Source organism: Corythoichthys intestinalis, chromosome 7 (genome assembly GCF_030265065.1).
Source record: "Corythoichthys intestinalis isolate RoL2023-P3 chromosome 7, ASM3026506v1, whole genome shotgun sequence".
Classification (NCBI taxonomy): Eukaryota; Metazoa; Chordata; class Actinopteri; order Syngnathiformes; family Syngnathidae; genus Corythoichthys; species Corythoichthys intestinalis.
The window spans coordinates 29,212,984-29,232,436 of NC_080401.1; the positions used below are offsets into that span (position 1 = coordinate 29,212,984).

The 19,453-nt window shown below is 37.7% G+C and overlaps 1 protein-coding gene and 1 long non-coding RNA gene across 4 annotated transcripts; one reads left to right on the forward strand and one right to left on the reverse strand.

Moving 5' to 3' along the window:
- Positions 1 to 950: 950 nt before the first annotated feature.
- On the reverse strand, positions 951 to 13,772 carry c7h1orf210 (chromosome 7 C1orf210 homolog). 3 transcript variants are annotated; one of them, XM_057841771.1, is made up of 4 exons: positions 13,679 to 13,772; positions 5,361 to 5,786; positions 5,027 to 5,206; positions 951 to 2,963 (listed from the first exon to the last, which is right to left on the reverse strand). In XM_057841771.1, the coding sequence occupies exons 2-4, from the start codon at positions 5,413 to 5,415 to the stop codon at positions 2,770 to 2,772; spliced, it is 429 nt and encodes a 142-aa protein (XP_057697754.1). In that variant the 5' UTR covers positions 5,416 to 5,786; positions 13,679 to 13,772; the 3' UTR covers positions 951 to 2,769. The 3 variants fall into 3 exon arrangements, with proteins under 3 accessions (XP_057697754.1, XP_057697752.1, XP_057697753.1); XM_057841769.1 differs by lacking the exon at positions 13,679 to 13,772 and adding an exon at positions 9,447 to 9,591; XM_057841770.1 differs by lacking the exon at positions 13,679 to 13,772 and adding an exon at positions 8,084 to 8,629.
- Positions 7,821 to 9,014, forward strand: LOC130919231 (uncharacterized). Its single transcript, XR_009063907.1, has 2 exons — positions 7,821 to 8,204; positions 8,529 to 9,014. It is a non-coding gene; the product is annotated as an uncharacterized LOC130919231 (long non-coding RNA).
- Positions 13,773 to 19,453: the final 5,681 nt, after the last annotated feature.

Below are 19,453 nucleotides of genomic sequence, written 5' to 3' on the forward strand. Positions count from 1 at the left end.
TTTCCGTGTCCATCGCTTGGTTAGAAAAAGCTGTATGTACGAGTGACATGTGTGCGCTCCCGTCGGGGGGACATTTCACATGGGGCGGCTATTTTTCGGCACAACACCTGACCTCATGGGAACCCGGTATGTAGCCATAAAGGGTCAGATTTATATATTTAGCCCTTTTCACTTGCTGAATGTGCCAGTCTATTTTTTTCCCCTCAAACAAATGTTTGATGTGCTGATGACCAGTGTTGTTAATAACGGCGTTAGCGTTAACATGAGATTAGAGAGCAGAGCAGGAGTGGGGAGGCAAGGGAGTGTGACGCCGTTGCAAACACGATGCTACTATGCTAGGTGGCTCCAATAATACCTGACTGTAGCCGGTAGCCTACAAACTACACCCACATGATGCTACAGTAGATATCACATATATACAGAACCTGATGCAAATGACAGACACGGCGGCATGAGCAACATGTATAATAAAGAACTAGATGCGTTAGTAAACAGCCGCCATCTTAAAGCAGTAGACCTATCAGGAAGGCTCTGTGTTAGAGAACCTTCCTTGCGAACCTAATTAACTTTTTATCTAAAATGCACCTAAATCGGCAAAACTTAACTTAAATCTATCTTTAAATGATGAAACAGTTTCAAAACTTACACGTCGAAAGTAGACAGAAGGGAACTAATGCAATAACGGGAGCAGTTTTAACAACTTTAACAGTTGATTCACAGCATTAAATGAGTTCCACACATATCAAAGGTTACTATCTAGTTATCGCAAAATCCGCAATATCTCTGTGTCTAGTTAATTTTAGTGTAAAGAATTGGGCTAGGGCCAATTGTCCCAAAAAACCCTTTAAACTTCACATTGTGTAACCTGTTTTTTTTCTTTTTTTTTTTTTTTTTTTTTTTTTTGAGAAAAAAAATCGTAACGTTTGATTGTAATTGAAATATTTGGCACCATGTAAACCAGGCTACTAAAAAAATGACGTATATGGTATAGCGATTTTTTTCTGGGCTGTGCATTTAATAATCAGTTACGCTCTAGTGTGGAAAAATATGGTACATTTCTCCTGAAAAGTGATGATTAAACAACAACATGCATTTCAAACCACCAATATATTGTATGAATGTAATTAATTGAATATTTGCTGCCCACTGTATATTAAAAGAAATGTGTTTCTTTGAACTTGCACAATAGGACACTTTTGATACAGTACATTGCTATAATATATGAATATACTTTTTCAAATAATGTAGTGGTTGTTTAGGTAAATGCAAACAAACAAAATATCATGACTGGTTAAAAAATAATCATGTTACTCTTGATGATACATTCAATATATTTGTACATCAATCAAATGTTTTTATTATTAGTTCAAATAGAAACAAAATATATTCTCACCATTCATTCTTTATTTATCCTTACAACTGAGACTGTTGAGGGTCACGGGGGTGCTGGAGCCTATCCCAGCTGATTTTTTAGATTTATTTTGAAATACTTTTCTATTCCATGCAAGCTCCACCGATGCCCTGATGAGTGCACAGCGCCCTGACATTTTAACTGAGACTGCCCAAAAAAGCCGTTTTTTTACCTTCAATAGAGAGGGTTCGGGTTGACCACTCTGGTAAAACAGCATCAATGTTTCACCGAGCCACCTCCTCGTGTCTGCTAGGCAAAAACATTTTTTAATCCACTTAAGTTTTGCTACTGTTTTGGCATTTCGGATGCTGATTTGATGGGCCAAACCAGGGATGGGCAAACCCGGTCCTCAAAGCCGCTGTGGGTCCTGGTCTTTGTTTCAACTGATCCAGTACAGGCAGTTTAACCAATGAGAGGTCCGGGGAAACAAGAAGCACCTGACTGCAATCAACTGATTGCACTTGTATAACACAAAAACCCCGCACCCACTGCGGTCCTTTGTGGAATAGTTTGCCCAACCCTGGGCCAAACACTCATTGCTTTATGTTTACGCTTGTACAAAAATGTGCGCCATGCACAAGCTGCAGTTAAGCTTTAGGGCAAAGGTGGCAGTTGCGAGTAAAAAAAAGTGACAAACTCTGTGTAGTCCCTCTAAGGCAGAATGCGGTATACCCCCTAAACTGGTAACCACCCAATTGCTGGCCACAAAGAGATATGTGCGCTCATATTCACACAGACAGATAATTTGAAATGTTTTTGGGAGGCGGGAGGAAACCAAAGTAACTGGAGGAAAGTCATGCAGTCACGGGTTGAACATGCACACTGAGCCTAGGATTGAACCCTTAAACTAGGGACTGTGAGGCAACTCCTAACCGAGGGCTCAAAGCTAAGATTTCTGACTAGTGGCCACATTTTTTTGCTTGCCAATGGAAAATTTCGGCACCTCCTTGATAATTTCTGAGCGCTTCAATTTTAAAATGTCCAGTTGGTCATTAAAACGTTTAGCACAGAGGAAAACAAGTAACAATTTTAATTCTGCAATTAATTCATCTATTTAATCAGCCCTGATACAATAAATAAAAAAACGGGCTCTCATGATTGATGCTTATACACCGCCAAGAATTTACCTACCAGATTTAATTCTGATCTGTCATTGAATGAGAGTAGCAATTTTAGTTAGTGTTCTCCACAGGAATAACAACAACAATAAAGTGAGTGTTTTAGATCTCCTTTCGGCGGTCGAACAAGAACAAAGTGAGGTTTTTAGACCTGCGGTCCCAGTGGTGGATATGGCACTATTTATATTCACTTGAGGGTTCAGGTGGTAATCCATCAGATGATATAGAGGACCATACTTTTTAAGTAATGGTGAATTCATTTTCATCCATCTCTTCCTCTGTGTCCTCCATGTTCTCTGCTGCTCTTTCAGCTCTTACTCTTTCACTTGTTGGGATGTAGTTGTCCTCAATGAAGCCATCATCATCTTCAGCATTTACGGGATGGCGAGGGTTTATTTCACTTTCCCCAAGTATGTCAAACCCCACCTCAAGACCTGGAAACATATGACCATGAGCATGTGCTCCTTAGTTCCAGATCAAAAAGATGGCATCACATATTGAGTGCAGTACTGTATTTTATTTTGCTTTCACAGGTCTGGGCTCTGTTTGTGTGACTGCAGTAATTTCATGTAGTAACTTTTACTTTCTTATTTCTGATCCAATTTTACAATGTTTACTCATCTCGACACATACTGTTTGCAAATGAATGCTGTAGTTTTTGACTGCTCATTTAAAGAAATACAGAATAGATGACCATTAACAATACTGACTATAATACATTTGATCTGTAGGCTCTGTAGCCATTTTTTTAATTGCTTGCATTACTAACAATGTTTTTGTTTGTTTGTTTGTTTGTTTGTTTCTGTTATCTGACGGCATTTTTACAAAGTTTTCAAAAAGACATTTGGCGTGTGGACAGTTGCTATTTTAATCTATTTTAGATCTTCTGTAGACTTGCATATTGTGTCTAGTGAGGAAGCATGTTAGATTAGATGTTCGTAATTTGGTGAACACATGCAGGTAAGGCCATTCAAAAATGGGCTGTGTATGCTGCTGTGCACATGAGATACTCACAACAAAAAACTGCAGCCCCTGTTATTCCACATCTCTGTCCCGAAAGCATACAGTACAGTACAGTACAGTACAGTACAGTACAGTACCCTAAGGCACCCAAATTAAATGAGCTAGTTCACCAATGGGGACTTGAATATGTCTATGGATTTCGTGTAGGCCTTAGTATACTGTATACCTCACATTCTAATTAAAAGTTAGTCAGAATCTATTTTTGGGGTTGATTTACCTCTCAAGGGACTGGTGTGGTTCACAAAATATAACTAGACATAGAAATCACTTGAAAAGATTATTATATGGTAATACTGAATACCGATGCATAATAATAATACATTTTATTTGAAGGTGCCTTTCTGGCACTCAAGGTCACCGTACAATCATTTTAAAGAAGATATTAAACAAATTAAAGATTGAGAATAATAAAAAAATAAAATAAAAAAATAAAATAGAACATTTAAGAAAAAATTAAATACTAAAAAGATTTTTTAAAAAAACAGTAGCATGAAACCAAACACAAAGAGATTAGGGATAATTATGGATAGGCAAGTCTGAACAGGTGAGTTTTGAGTTTGGATTGAAAAAGGAGGAGTGAGTCGGTGTTCCTGAGGTCAGGTGGTAGTGAAATCCAAAGCCGGGGAGCCGAGCGGCAGAATGCTGTGCTCCCCATGGTGCTGAGGCGAGCGGGGGGGGACAGACAGGTGTATGGAGGAGGAGGATCTGACGGTACAGGAGGGAGTTGTAACATGGATGAGGTTTTTACATCTCAAGATATCAGCCAGGAAGTTAAAGATGGTGTTTTTACTTGTCTGCAAATGTTTAAACAAATTAAAATACCACATTCAGGTATCTGGAAATCGTATTCAGGAATGAGCCAGGCTTTGTGTTGCTACAAAGAAATCCAGATGTGTCCCTGATTCCCTAACACTAAAGTTGTCAATAAACCCATCAGAAGCTTTCCAAAATATGACATCATTATTTGGGTGTCAAATTGTTTAGAGGCATAGCAATATGAATGTAAGTCAAATTTAGACTTTTTCAAAAATTATGAAAAGGTGTTTTAAAAATCTTATCTCAATAGGTTGGAATTTATCAAATGGGAGAGGGGGTGGTGGTTATCCTTTTAGGCTCAAGTTACTTTTGATCCATCAAGTCGAGATGAGCACAACGTACTACATACTGTAGCTATAGAAAATGGATGGATATACAATATTTAATTATGCCAACATTAACATATATTCTATAGTATTAGCGTTGTAACTCTCAAGACTGAGCTCCAGACCTAGATTGGTCACAGTTACTCTATTTAGTCCTTCATGATTGTGTTTTCGTTAGCAAGTAAAAAAATATGTGAACAGCTTTTGCGGCAGATTTTTATTGTTGTTATTGATATTGTTTTTTTCTTGTTTTTCGTAACTCAGTGTTGCTAACTTTGTTTTCAAACTACTAATAATGTTGACCTATGAATTTGAGTGAATAGAAGACCAACCTGACTGCTCACACTGGCTGACTGTGTCTGTCTCTCTCAACCGAGTGTGCCGATAGCTGGACAGGTAGCGCTGAACCACTTGCCATTTTGCCAAAAGGGCCATTAGAATGGAGATGGAGATGGCAATAGCCAAGACTGCTACCAAGAACTCCCACCTGTTCGAGGTGGTCCTCCTCATGTCTGGAAAAAGAATGCAGAGACAGTCACATCTTGACACCCACTGTAAATACAATTCCTGCTTAGTTGATATTTGATCATTTGTGTTCTGGCCTAGTTTTGTGTTAGAGTGAGCCGGAATCAAAATTACATGAAAGAGTTAGCTGAAATCCCTTACCATTTGGAGCTGGTGTAGCTGTGGGTAGTGTACTTGTATTTGCCAGTGCTTCCATCCCAACGTCTTTTGCTTTTTTGTGTTTTTCTTGGCTCTACTAGGAAGTGTCCTCTCCTGTTTGGCTCAATTGTAGCTTCTTGAACAATACCAGCCACATTTACAGATGGTTTCAGTGTATCCAATGTATGTCCGTGCTCCAATAGTCAGTAGCGTAATACGGTTACACTGACACTACCAATTTTGGAACTGGGATATCAGTGCTTCAATAGTTCAAAATTACTTCAATGGGATGCTGTAACTCTTGAGATTGTGGAGTTGCATGTGTTCACTCTTGACTGGAAAGGGTGTTGTAGCAAAATGACCCCACTAGAGGGCAAGGTTGTGTGACAGAAGACTCCAGTGTAAAATTCCCTCGTGTTCAGTAAAACTCTGGGAAAACCAAATACAGGGAGATTAAAACATTATTTAACCATGCATTGTGTAAATCTACAACAGCATAATGTCAAGGGAAGTGGGGATGTTGATTCTTTTGAATAATATGTGAAAGTAAATAAATATTGTATTACTATACTATGCAAAAACAACAAACAAATGCCCTCAATATATCCCATGTGTAATTGTGTCATTATGAATTGCAGACATTAAATGGATTTATTGAATCCAGAAATCCTAATTGTTTTTGAGTTGTGAAGAACTCTAGAGGATAAGAACCATAACAGGAAAGTGTGTCACAAACAGGAAGCCTCACATACTGTGGAACACTCTTCCCTAGTTCTAGCTGACACAAAATACTTGCAAAACATCACTATTGTGTTAGTGTGGACAGATTTAGTTTTGCAGGTATTATCCAGTAGAGGTATCTTGGTAAAATCTGAACAATAATGCCACACTGTTATATACATGAATATTGATTAAATTTCAATACAAAGATACAGTTTGGACACTTTAAAAGTAATATATTCAATAATAATGCACATGATCGTTTCACAGAGCTATAGAACAAACAACAACAACAACAACAACAAAATAAACAAAAAAATAATATCTCCTTAGTATGATGGAGGCAAGTTGTACATCTTGCAACTGGTAGAAGGTGCAGGTGTACCTAATGAGTGATCTGGTGAGTTTAACATATTCATTTATGAATGTTAGTTAATCTTACTTTAAATAATTGTTAGTTATGTTATGACTTGTATATGGTGGAAAACACAGACATGGCTGAAAAAGCAGTTTCTGTTCTTGCAGCCCTCTTTAAAATAAACTGCTGTATTTTAAGCCAAAAGAACTGTTGTGTTTGATAGAACAATATGTCTATATGCTGCCATAGGAGATTCATGGTGCATTAAGTCCCCGTAGTATTTTTAATTTGTCTGTTTTACCCTGGAAACCCCCGTTTACAGACATCGCGCAACCACTTTTGATTCAACCTGGCCATAAAAAGAAGGTAAGTAATCGTATTTATTATTCGAAACGTCATTTTTTGCATAGAATCATTACCCGTAATTGATGTCTAATATTTAGTTAAAAAAAAAAAAAAAAACTTTAAAAAAATAATTCACTCGCATATTTTAAACTTTTAAACAAATTACGTCACAATGAAAAAATTAGCGTCTGAAAAAAGTCACGGATATCTACCTCATCACTATTGCATTATTGTATTTTTTCGTTACTGTCGCATTTTCCTCCAATATTTTGGATGATAGATCGATCCGAAAACAAAGAAAAATTGAAAAAAAACATTTAAAAGAGTAAATATATGAAAATGAAAATCTCGACCACTCCTTGATGTCTGCGATTTCTGCATAGCGACCCTTGTTGTATTACCATGTTTCACCCATAAAATCCCCCAAAATTCAGGCTGTGGCCATTCACAGCTGTATCTTGACACTCGGTCATACATGCTACATGTAGTTTTTGGATCGAAAAGAGGTAAGTACGCGATAATATCGCATTAAAATCATGGCGTCTTGAATAATGCTCTCGCGTGCTCTCACCTCCAGTTAGTTTTTAGTCCAGTTAGGGTTTTGCTGTTTAAAACATTAACTTTTTTTTTTTTAAATGCCCTCCTTTTTCAAAATTTTTCTTCCCCCAGAAAATTGAGATTTTAAGCTTTCAAATGATATATCACACATGTATATACGACAATTTTGAAATTTGGCCAAATTGGGGGTCTCAGAGCAGAACTTCAAGTCACCTGAGTGTTTTCCGCCATATGTTTAACATTCAATTCATCATGCAGTACACTTTCCTGCTCTGACTCCTCAGTGAGTCTTGTTTAAGAGAGCAATTACATTGTAGTATTTTGCAAGTTTTGGTATGCCATTGGTCACATGTTTACGCCCTTTGATCCTATAGCCAAACAAACAAATTATGTTTATCTTCGTTTAAAAAAAAAAAAAAAAAAAAAAACGTCAACGATTAGTGATGTGTGATTATTCATTTGTCTTCTGTACAACCTATCCTCACAAGAGTCATTGGGTGCTGGAGCCAATGCCAGCTAACTATGGGCAGGAGACAGGGTACACTGAAGTGATTGCCAGCCAATCACAGGGCACAATTAATAATCAATTTATGATTATTTTCTCCCCTTTCTTTCTTTGTTCTTTTCTTTCTTTTCTTATCTTTTTTAAAAACTAGTTTATAGAAGTAACAGTAGTTTATATCCCTCAATATCTGGGAGACTTGGTCTCACACTTCTAGCCATTCGGCTTCCTTTTTGTCCTCACCAGTCATTCTCTTTGGTAGGCTTGTAAACAAACCAACAGGGGCACTTTTATCTCTTCCGGTTCTGTTCTCACAAAGACAAAGCACAAAGGAGATCTGCGCCAGACACTGCAAGACTACAAGGTAAAAGCATTATACTTTAAGTACTGTTTGGTTTTTGTAAAAACATGTCAAAGAGCCTACATTTATGCAAGGTAATGTTTTTCAATTGAGTTGCGAATCATTAATTGTGGCCAGATGATAGAAATATTCTCTTTTACAATTGTCACGCACCGCATTAGATATCCATTTTATATTCTGCTAATGGTGTCTGAAATCCTTTAAAACATGTGTACTGTATTGTTCAAAATGTTATCATGACAGTTACATGTGCAATTGACAACACAAAAACTCATCAAGTGTTATGTATTGGAACTCAAAATGTACGCTTTCTTTCCTCCTCTGCAGCTGCAGTCTTCATAAATCACAGCCAATCCACATCACAGTTGACCCTCACCCTAAAACTTCACAGAGCTGCATACAAGACTCCGCTTTCCTCTTATCCCATTGCCAAATAGCACTTTCATCATGTTTGAAATAGAGTTTGACAATGCCTTTGTATTTTAAGGATATCATAGTCAAGCTCAACTCAAAAGCCCTTCTTGCATACTTATACAATATTTGTTCTTATTCAAAATGAATGCCCTGTGATTGACTGTTGACCAGTCGGGGATGTATGCCTCCTGTTCCCCAAAGTCAGTCGAAGTAGGCTGACCTATCCCACATTGAATAGTGGATGGATTCAAAATGGAGTTCATACTGTGAAAGGAAAACACAATCAACTGACATTTTACAAGTTATTTTCACTGAAGTGACTTTGTGCTAGTCCAATGACACAATAAATCACTCGGCAGAGGGACGAATAAAAGCCCTACCGTGCATTATTTTAAAAAATTTTTTAAAAAATTAAAAAAAAACACACGCAATGGTTCAATGTTTGTTAAGTTCTCGTATCTTTCTGGTTTGTTTTAAATGTGTCAGGTAGTGAATAAAGAGCACATGATTCAGTAAAGTTTAGTAAATAAATAATAAAAGACTAATGTCAACATAGTCAACATTGTCTTTATGCCAATGGTTAAATCCGTATATCATTTAAGGGTTGCACAAACTATACTATGTGACTAAGAACATGCTTAATGCACTTTAATTAAAGTGCAGGCAGTGGAAAATGGTAAATGAACATATACAAGTACATTAAATACATTAGTTATCAAAAACAGAAATCAACCTTGATGATTGACTTACTTTGACATATAAGAAGTCATTAACATCAAAAAACAACAATGCGCAATAAAAGCAACAGACACAAGTCAAAGCTTTCAATACCTGTTCACCAGAAACTCCGCTACTGCCTTTACAGAGTTTAAATGCTGTATGCTGGCATTTAGGTTTCAAATTGACACCATTTGTGTGTTTATAAAACCGAGAAACATTGTGCAAAGGTTGAGGGAGGCGTGCCCTGCAGCTACTTCCCTGGAGGGCTATTAATGAGTAACACGGGTGCTAAGGTGTGTGCCTCCTCCCGCCTGGTGTTTGTGCTCATTTCAGTGCCATCATCCATTAGCACCAAACACTGAAGAAAATGATGAAAAGGTACATAGACACCCCACCATTACATATGCCAAAACTCGTGACCACCAGTCCAGGTTGTATGTATTCCACCTTTCGCCTCACCTGAAGCAAGCTTCCATTACCTGCGTACATGAACAGGATAAGTGGTTGAGAAAATTAATAGCTGTCCCTTTTTTCTTTTTTGCGTAGCTTGCTAAGACATTGAAGTAATCTAGGAGCTGTAATTAAAAAGTCCAACTTACTAAGATGTTTGTACAGATACTGCCTAATTCAACAAGAGAGAAAAAAAATCACATTTTAACATAACTCTTTCAACTTGTATATCTAACCTGCTTTAGAGCGAAATATACTGTACTTCTACAGTAAAAACTGTATGTCGACTGTGGTATGTTTTGCTTTCAGACGGTGTGCATGTGAGGGAGTGTTTTCTCAATTTGTTTTACAGGTTGAAGGCCTGTCAAGTCGGCACACAAGGATCTGTTGTTGTTCTTGTGGAATCATCTTTTAAGTCCTACTCCTTTGTTATTCAAGAACCGTAGATCGTCTTGAAACTTGGTAGCAATGTTGCGTAGACCAGTATCTATTGATCCGCCTGCCTGATTTTGATTAATTATTTTCTTGTATCAGAGCTGAATAATTATTTACAGACTTATTGGTGCCTGTGTTGCCTGTAGGTTACACAACACACTCGTGCTTATTATTGAAGACAGCAAATGGGATACCCTTTTGCGCTGTACATACATACATGTAAGATGTACAACTTCTCGAAACAGCATAGACATTAGATGGCTCAGAAAGGAAAAACAGTGAGCCTGACAGACAATAGGGTCATTTCCGGGACACTGGGTGATGCGCGCTCAGTATCCGTTTTGTGTCTCCCCCACTCTTACTCTTAACTTAATGCTTGCATCTTGAGGCAGTTGATCTGGACAAAGATGGGCTGTGACAGTCAAATGATACCTCTGTTCAAACAATAATTTAGTAACAAAAATAAAAAGCAATCATGATTGAAATGTATTGACTTTTTTTTCTAATTTAATTACTATAATTTCTACAACTGTTGTTTTAAATTGCTCTTGATTAAATGAGGGATGCTGTTTAATCATTTTTTTTCTTTTATGACAATAAATGCAATGTGATACTGATCTAAATAAACTGTTTTCAAAGTTTTAACAAATCTTATCAAACTTGTGTATTTTTGACTTGTGGAGACTCAGGCCATGTCTACACCAAGCAGTTTTTTTGTTGTTGTTTTTTAAACCGAGGATCCTGCCATCATACATCTGGAAAAAATATGTCTACACCACCACGTTTGTAGGAAAAAAAAAGCATCCACAGTCAACCGCATTCATTCGTTTTTAAGTACATTCATAACAAAGTGGCGAAAAATAATTGTCCAGAGCCTCGTTCTTTGCATGTGATCCCCAATATGGAGCAATGCAAGAGTTTGCAAATAAATAGAAGCTAAAAGCACATTTCTAATAATTAGATCTAAACCCACTGCGAAAGTATCCATCCAAATGTAAACATTGTTCTCATGTGTGACGTAGGAACAAAGTTTGACACAGACAGCGACGTTTCCACAGTTAAATCTATGGTTATCAGTGTACATATGATGACGCTACAAATTCAGAATTTGCACATCTTCACTTTGGTCAGCGATTTTAAGAATCCTCGTATTCAATGCCCAAAATCTGCATGTGGATGATAGGCCAAACAGTAGAAAAAGTTATTCTGTTTGCGAAATACCCTGCTACGCGTAGACACGGCCTCAGTCACTATCCAGAGAAGATTTTTACCCCTCCGCATTCAGAGTGCAGATGGAAGTCATTCGTGCAAGTCACTAATTCAACCATATGTTGATTACTGTTAATGCTGTTAGCTAATGCAAATCTGTGCTGACACAGCTGCTCTGTTAACTATTTGATTATGATGCCTCTGTCATTGGCTAGACAACGGCAGATGTAGGATCCCTGCAGATCTAGGTCCATCATGCGTTGAGAAACATATTTCAGGGGCAGTTATTGTGGAATTTTACCCCACTGTTTATGGTTTATGGTGCAGAAATGCCGAAAACACTCAGAAACCCATTTTTGTTTTTTCGAAAAAAAAAAAAGCAAATTATTATTTGCTTATTTGGTTTTTTAGTTGCATATCTGTTGGGTAGACAGGCACTCCTGAGACCCAACTGTTTGTATACATGAAAATGATGTTACTAATATATACATATAAGGTGTGAATGTGTGTATTTTTGGCTGTTTGTTACAGCAGTTACAACAGTTCTTCGATTGAGATGTAAAGGCTTCCTTTCACCAGGAGCAGGTGGATGGATCGATGATAGGAAATTATCCATCATCATGGAATGCTTTACAAACAGCACAAATTACTAAATCTAAGACCAAATCATTACTGACGCCACCCAAAATATCAACCATTTTTTTCATTCAAACTTGAATTGCATAAAAGTCATTTTTGAGTTTTTCATTTGTCCAGCCAGCTACATGAGGCAATTTCGAGATCATTATGAACAACTTCAGGATCTTTTGCAGCAGGTAAGGAAATGACTGTACAGGGAATTTCCCAATTTATGCTACCAAGGGATGTTTGCTATTTATCCACTCAGAGAGTTGGTGGAGGTCTGAGGCCATGGCCGCCTCTGAAAGGAAGATAGGACAGCTATGCTCAATCCTCTGAAGGAGGAAATCACTGCACGTGTCAACTGAACAGAACAATAGCGAGGCAGACTTCTTGAGGAAGACCTTATAGCAAACAACTCTCATTGTGACAGTTAAATATCACCATGAGACCATCTATATAAATTGAGTTTTCACCAGTGATTTCTTTTTTGGCTCCTATGTGTTTTTGTTGTAGTTGTTTGTTTTGTTTTCTGTTTAAATCCAACTTAGTGAAGATTCGTAAGGTGAGAACGTGATGATGATGCTTACAATTTTTTACAAATTTATTTTCAAGTCATGTATTGACATTAAGGCTAGGTTCTCACCACAGGCCTGACGCACATTTGTCATCATATCTGTTTTTTGGCGTGCCCGTTTAGACTGCCTTTTTCTATTGAGCCCATTCAAGTATTACACATGCGCTCTAACTCGCAACCAGCACGTGCTGATCAAACTGACGCACATGCGCAAAAGCATCAAAACAAATAACTACACATGCTGGCTCAACGTTATTCTACGGTGACCATATTTTGATTTCAAAAAGAGGACACAAATAACAGACATGAATGATGCCCGTTATATTCCAAATTTATGTGTATTGATAGAATGCATGTACGCACTGTGCGTGCATCACACACACACATATACGGTCAGTTTGCCCCGACTCTCGGCCATGTACACAATATTGCTCATTTGGCGCACAGAAAGAAAATGGAGCATTCTCAGCCTCTCAGGTTTATCCTTTTTTTCCCCAATTTTATTTATTTATTTTTTTTATGACTGTGGTCAAGCCCGTTCAAGCGTGGTTCAAGCTAGGCACTAACAGTAATGCCCAGCTCCATCGCTGCAGTCCTCGCTGCCTCTCTCTCTTTGCTGACGTAATTACTGCCTGAATTCTGATTTGAGAGACTTGAGAGTTCAGACCGCTGCCACATTTTGAAAAATGCGGCTGAAATCAGATTTAAAACAACATACGAAAGTGACCTAGATTGGATCTGAAATGGTCCACTTCAAGGTGTCTTGTCCCATTCAGGCTGTCATGCGTCACTCAAGTCAGAAAAGCATGAAATAATCGAATTTGTGAATTAAGACCTGCGGTATGAACCTAGCCTAAGTAACTCGTGAAAGTCTTATAGCTCAATTGAACTTTAGAAGTATTCCAACACCTTCCTACATACACTATTCCCATGTAAACAAACCTCAATGGCCTTCAAAGCTACAGTGCAATATAGCTGTGCCTATAAGTATAACAAAAACTGTTTCACACAGGAGCTGAGACCCTCCACCCTGCATCTCCATAACTGCCATTACCTCCACAGGCTTTTCCTGCCTGGAGTTTGACTCCTGCCCTTGCACTGCCTCCACTTCCTTCACATACATATCAGCCTGGAGCAGCAGTCCCTCTTTCTTCCTGAGTCTGGCTCAAGTTCTCTGGATGGGGAACAAGTAACAATATCTCTCTCTCTCTCTCTCTCTCTCTCTCTCTCTCTCTCTCTCTCTCTCTCTCTCTCTCTCTCTCTCTCTCTCTCTCTCTCTCTCTCTCTCTCTCTCTCATTTAGTTTTCATCCTTCTATTTCTCTTTATTCTAACTGAATTTAATCTACAAACAAAGTTCAAATTCAATTTTAAAAACAACATAGGCCTACACATCATGTCCAAAGCGTTAGGGAAAACATTTATCACTTACGCCCTCACTTTACTTGACTGCTGACAGTCTCAATATTTGTTATCACACACGATCCCTCTGGAAGTACCCTATGGCCTCTCTCCATGTTAGATTCAAAGGTTGACTCCACACTGTTATGATTGGGATTCGTCTGGAGCCTTTCCACAACACCAGTAATGAGTTGCATGTCTCCATACAGTACAGCTACCTGTGAGGTTAGCAGAGGCGCAAAATTAACATTCATCAACATCCTGTCACCACGGAGGGTTTGTTTGGTGTCAGCATAAAGGTCAGACTATTTGGCTTCTGCTGATGGACCCACATCACCCTCATCACCATTTGCAGAGTCTACAATCACTATGGGAGACACATTGGCAGATTGGGGTTGGTGACAGAAGGTCAGCCAGCCCAATTCAGACTGGCATCTTTTGAAAAGGGACAGAGCTATGGAAAACTATTTTTGCACAACATTTTAAAATGCACATATCAATATGGGGAATAGGTAATGTGCAAGAGCTTCAGATTTCTACAAAGGAATAGAAAAGATAATCATTTTGTCATTATTCCACCTAACTCAATTCTGTCCAAATTTTCAAAAATTTCAATAGAAAACTATGTTGATGACCCCGAAACGCAGTGTCAACAATAAAATTAACTTACAAGAATATTTATAATAATAAGCTGACAATGAGCCTTTTTTTGTTTCCCATCATTCTTGAGGGGAATTCTAAATCAGGCTGCTTAGGCAATACTTTTCGCCAAGATCGTCATCCATTGAATGTGGTACGCCCGCCGTTGTCGTACCAATGTAGTTACCATCGTCAAAAATTGTATCCGCTGAGCCGAGCCACATGGAGGCAGATTTGTGTCTTTATCTTTCAATCAAAAAAAAAAAAGTTGCTTCAATCAAAATATAAATTGTCAACCAAAATCGCTTTAATTAAAAAAATAAGTGTTTGAATGTAAAAATAAATTTGAAATTCAAAAAACTCCCCAAAAAATGCATGTGAAAGCTATTTTTCTTTGATTTTTTAAATTTTATTTTATTTTATTTTTTATTTATTATTATTATTTTTTTCTATTTAAGCAATTTTTTTTTTTTTTATTGAAGTAATGTTGATTTGTGTTTGGGCCACATTTTGGCTAGGACATTTTTTTCCTTTATTATTCAATCAAAAAATAAGTTGCTTAAAAAATATATGTTTAAAAAGAAAAATCACTTCGATCAAAAAAGAACAATTTCGATCATAGAAAAAGTTTTTGAATGCGAAAAAAATATTTGAGATTGAAAAATTTGCATTTGAACAGTTAATTTTTCATTGAAAAAGTTTTCTTTAATTGAAGCAATCCTTTTTGTGTTTGGGCCATATTAAGGGTAGGACATTTGTGTCTCAGTCATTCAATCCATCAAAAAGTTATATTTATAACTTTAAATACTTTCAATCAAAGACAAAAATCATTTGAAAAATAAAATTGCCCTCTCCTAATACTTTTTTTAAATGAAAATTATATGCAAAGCAAATGACCATCTAAGGTGCTAGTCACATGATCTGTTCGAAAAATAATTTTGACCCATTATAAAAATATATTTTTTTTGTTAATTTCATTCATTTTTGTTGCAGGTTTATTGCTTTACAATTTTATATAGAGGAAAGTAAATAACATGCAATGACACTTTTCGGCCACCAGGAGGGGCCTGGCCCCCCCCCCTTAAAATCTGCTTATGGGCGCAAACTGCTTACTGCCCATAGTTAACTGGGATAGGCTCCAGCACCTCCGAGAGAAGGTCTCAGTGATAAACTAAGAAACAATTGGTCAGTGTAACTTCCTTGACCTCTCGCGCCATTCATACATAAGACCTATAACAATTAGTGCGCGACCTGCATGGGGTTTGTCATTTATTTTGTTTGCGATTGTTTTTCAAGTCACACCATTCTGAAAACAAGCAAAATCGAATTTGGTGATCACCTCGCCTTAGTATTCCTGTATTTGATTTTGTCCAATCTGCAAGTTTGTGTGAATGCAATGTTAATTTAATCTTCCCACGGTAGGAACACTTATGACACCCCGACTCAAAGGATCGATACGGTGGGTCTTATTCTTTGTCTGTATAAATGATGACACTTGCACACCAGACACCAACTGCTAGCGAACACGTGAGGTAAATTTCATATACAGTAAACACTTGTCATTAACGCACCTGCTCGTCCCTCAAGCAATCAGAGTGAAGAGTTTAGATTTAAATTTCCAAATTTGAGCCAATGATGAAGCATCTCGCTGTTTGCAGGGTTAGCATAATAAGACCAACTAAAATAGTTTTAAAGATTCTTGGAATTTTCAGTGCAATTTTCAGAAAATGGCATTGAAGAATATGAAAAATAATGTAAATAATAATAATAATAATGAGGTAAGATCACCTTTTGGTTTGGTGCTGTCACTGTATCAACATTTCTCACAATTCTCAAGATACATCAGATGACACCGTGAACCTTGACCTTAAAAAATAAATAAATAAATAAATAAAACGTTTGTCCTATTAATGAAATTGGTGTACACAAATTAATCAAGACATGCTCTAAACAATAGTGAAAATCAACAACTTGGTGTTTTCAAATTATTATTAAATGGCAGTAGAAGCAATTTGTGTAACCCTCTCCTCCAAAAAAACTGATCCCGCAAAAATTTTACTTTTAAAGGGGATTTGCAACTTGCTAAAAATCATCTTCCTAATTTTATTTTGAACAATGAAAACATGAAAGCGGCTCCTGCTTCATTATCAGCGTATATGAAAGGGAAATATTCTAGTGATTGTACAAAACACTTACCGGTGCCTTACAGTGACATCTAGAAAGATTGCTTTCAAAACAAGTGACTTATCAAGGTTTATAGGTTCTTTATCCTTTTGGGATATCCGATTTAAGACTTAGGTCATTCAAGGCTTTCAAAACCACTCAGGCTAGGCTCCAACAAATTTTCTGTTAATATTTCCCTTATCTCAAACCCTATTCAGGGGTCTTGGAAGGTATGAGTGACACCCTAGCCTATAGGCTCTAAGGGCCCTGCAGGATCAGTGCGTGTGGAGCCATGCCAATTCACCACACAATGAGGGGAAATGAGAATTTAATACAAACTTTCTCACAAAGTTGCAGAGAGATCCAGCCTGAGTTGTTAGTCTTCACTCTAAACTTTGCCATCACCACCTCCCTGTCTGAAACCACAACAAAATGTCAGTAACCAATACAAACACTTAGTATCACACTTTGGTAAATGTAGTGCTTGGCAAACCGTTTAAAAAAAAAAATAATAATAATAATAAACAAATCTGAAGGAGCAATGGTGTCAATGCAAACAGGAATAGACATAAATGAGCTAGCTACACTTATGAGATTATGCTCTATATCATAAACACATACAGTGGGGCAAATAAGTATTTAGTCAACCACTAATTGTGCAAGTTCTCCCACTTGAAAATATTAGAGAGGCCTGTAATTCTCAACATGGGTAAACCTCAACCAAGAGAGGCAGAATGTGGGAAAAAAAAAAAAAAAAACAGAAAATCACATTGTTTAATTTTTAAATAATTTATTTGCAAATCATGGTAGAAAATAAATATTTGGTCAATACCAAAAGTTCATCTCAATACTTTGTTACGTACCCTTTGTTGGCAATAACGGAGGCTAAACGTTTACGGTAACTCTTCACTAGCTTTTCACACACTGTTGCTGGTATTTTTGCCCATTCCTCCATGCAGATCTATTCCAGAGCAGTGATGTTTTGGGGCTGTCGTTGGGCAACAAGGACTTTCAACTCCCTCCACAGATTTTCTATGGGGTTGAGATCTGGAGACTGGCTAGGCCACTCCAGGACCTTGAAATGCTTCTTACGAAGCCACGCCTATGTGCCCTGGCTGTGTGTTTGGGATCATTGTCATGCTGAAAGACCCAGCCACATCTCATCTTCAATGCCCTTGCTGATGGAAGGAGATTTTCACTCAAAATCTCTAGATACATGGCCCCATTTATTCTTTCCTTTACACAGATCAGTCGTCCTGGTCTCTTTGCAGAAAAACAGCCCCAAAGCATGACGTTTCCACCTTTACAGTGGGTATGGTGTTCTTTGGATGCAATTCAGTATTCTTTCTCCTCCAAACACGAGAACCTGTGTTTTTACCAAAAACTTCTATTTTGTTGTCATCTGACCATAACACATTCTCCAAGTCCTCTTCTGGATCATCCAAATGCTCTCTAGCGAACCACAGACAGGCCTGGACTTGTACTTTCTTCAGCGGGGGGACACGTCTGGCAGTGCAGGATTTGAGTCCCTGGCGGCGCATTGTGTTACTTATAGTAGCCTTTGTTACTGAAGCGCTCTGAAGGTCATTCACTAGGTCCCCCCGTGAGGTTCCGGGATTTTTGCTCACTGTTCTTGTTATCATTTTGAGGCCACAATGGAAGATCTTGCATGGACCCCTAGATCGAGGGAGATTATCAGTGGTCTTGTAAGTCTTCCATTTTCTAATAATTGCTCCCACAGTTAATTTCTTTACACCAAGCGTTTTACCTATTGCAGATTCAGTCTTCCTAGCCTGGTGCAGGTCTACAATTTTATCTCTGGTGTCCTTCGACAGCTCTTTGGTCTTGGCCATAGTGGAGTTTGGAGTGTTACTGACTGAGATTGTGGACAGGTGTCTTTTATACCGATAATGAGTTAAAACAGGTGCCATTAATACAGGTAACGAGTGGAGCCTCGTTAGACCTCGTTAGAAGACGTTAGACCTCTTTGACAGCCAGAAATCTTGCTTATTTGTAGGTGACCAAATACTTATTTTCCACTGTAATTTGGAAATAAATTATTTAAAAATCAAACAAAGTGATTTTCTGTTTTTTTTCACATTCTGTCGCTCATGGTTGAGGTTTACCCATGTTGACAATTCCAGGCCTCTCTAATCTTTTCAAGTAGGAGAACTTGCACACTTGGTGGTTGACTAAATACTTATTTGCCCCACTGTAATAAGGTTCTGCAGGGGACTGCATGGTTTTGTGTGACTGTGTGAGAGTGACAAGTGTTGGCTATCACCATGAAGGAGTAGCGGCTCTACTCAGTGCTCTCTATAACTAAGGATGTGCATGAACATCTAATAGAGGAAATTACTATTGGTCACTTGTATACGAATGTGTGATTTTTTGGACATGACATGAAAAATGGACAGAACTGCAGGATAACCAAAATTCTCCAGGAAAGGTAGGTTCTCATTTTAGACCAGGAAATGTCACGACATCCAATTCCAATTGTGGATTTTGTTCTTAAATTTTGAGGTGCTGATTTTCATCCCACATAGAAGTGACAATAGCAGTTTGATGAGACCACATAACCAAATCCTCTGGAAAAACAAAACCTGAAAAATAACATAAAGGTCAATA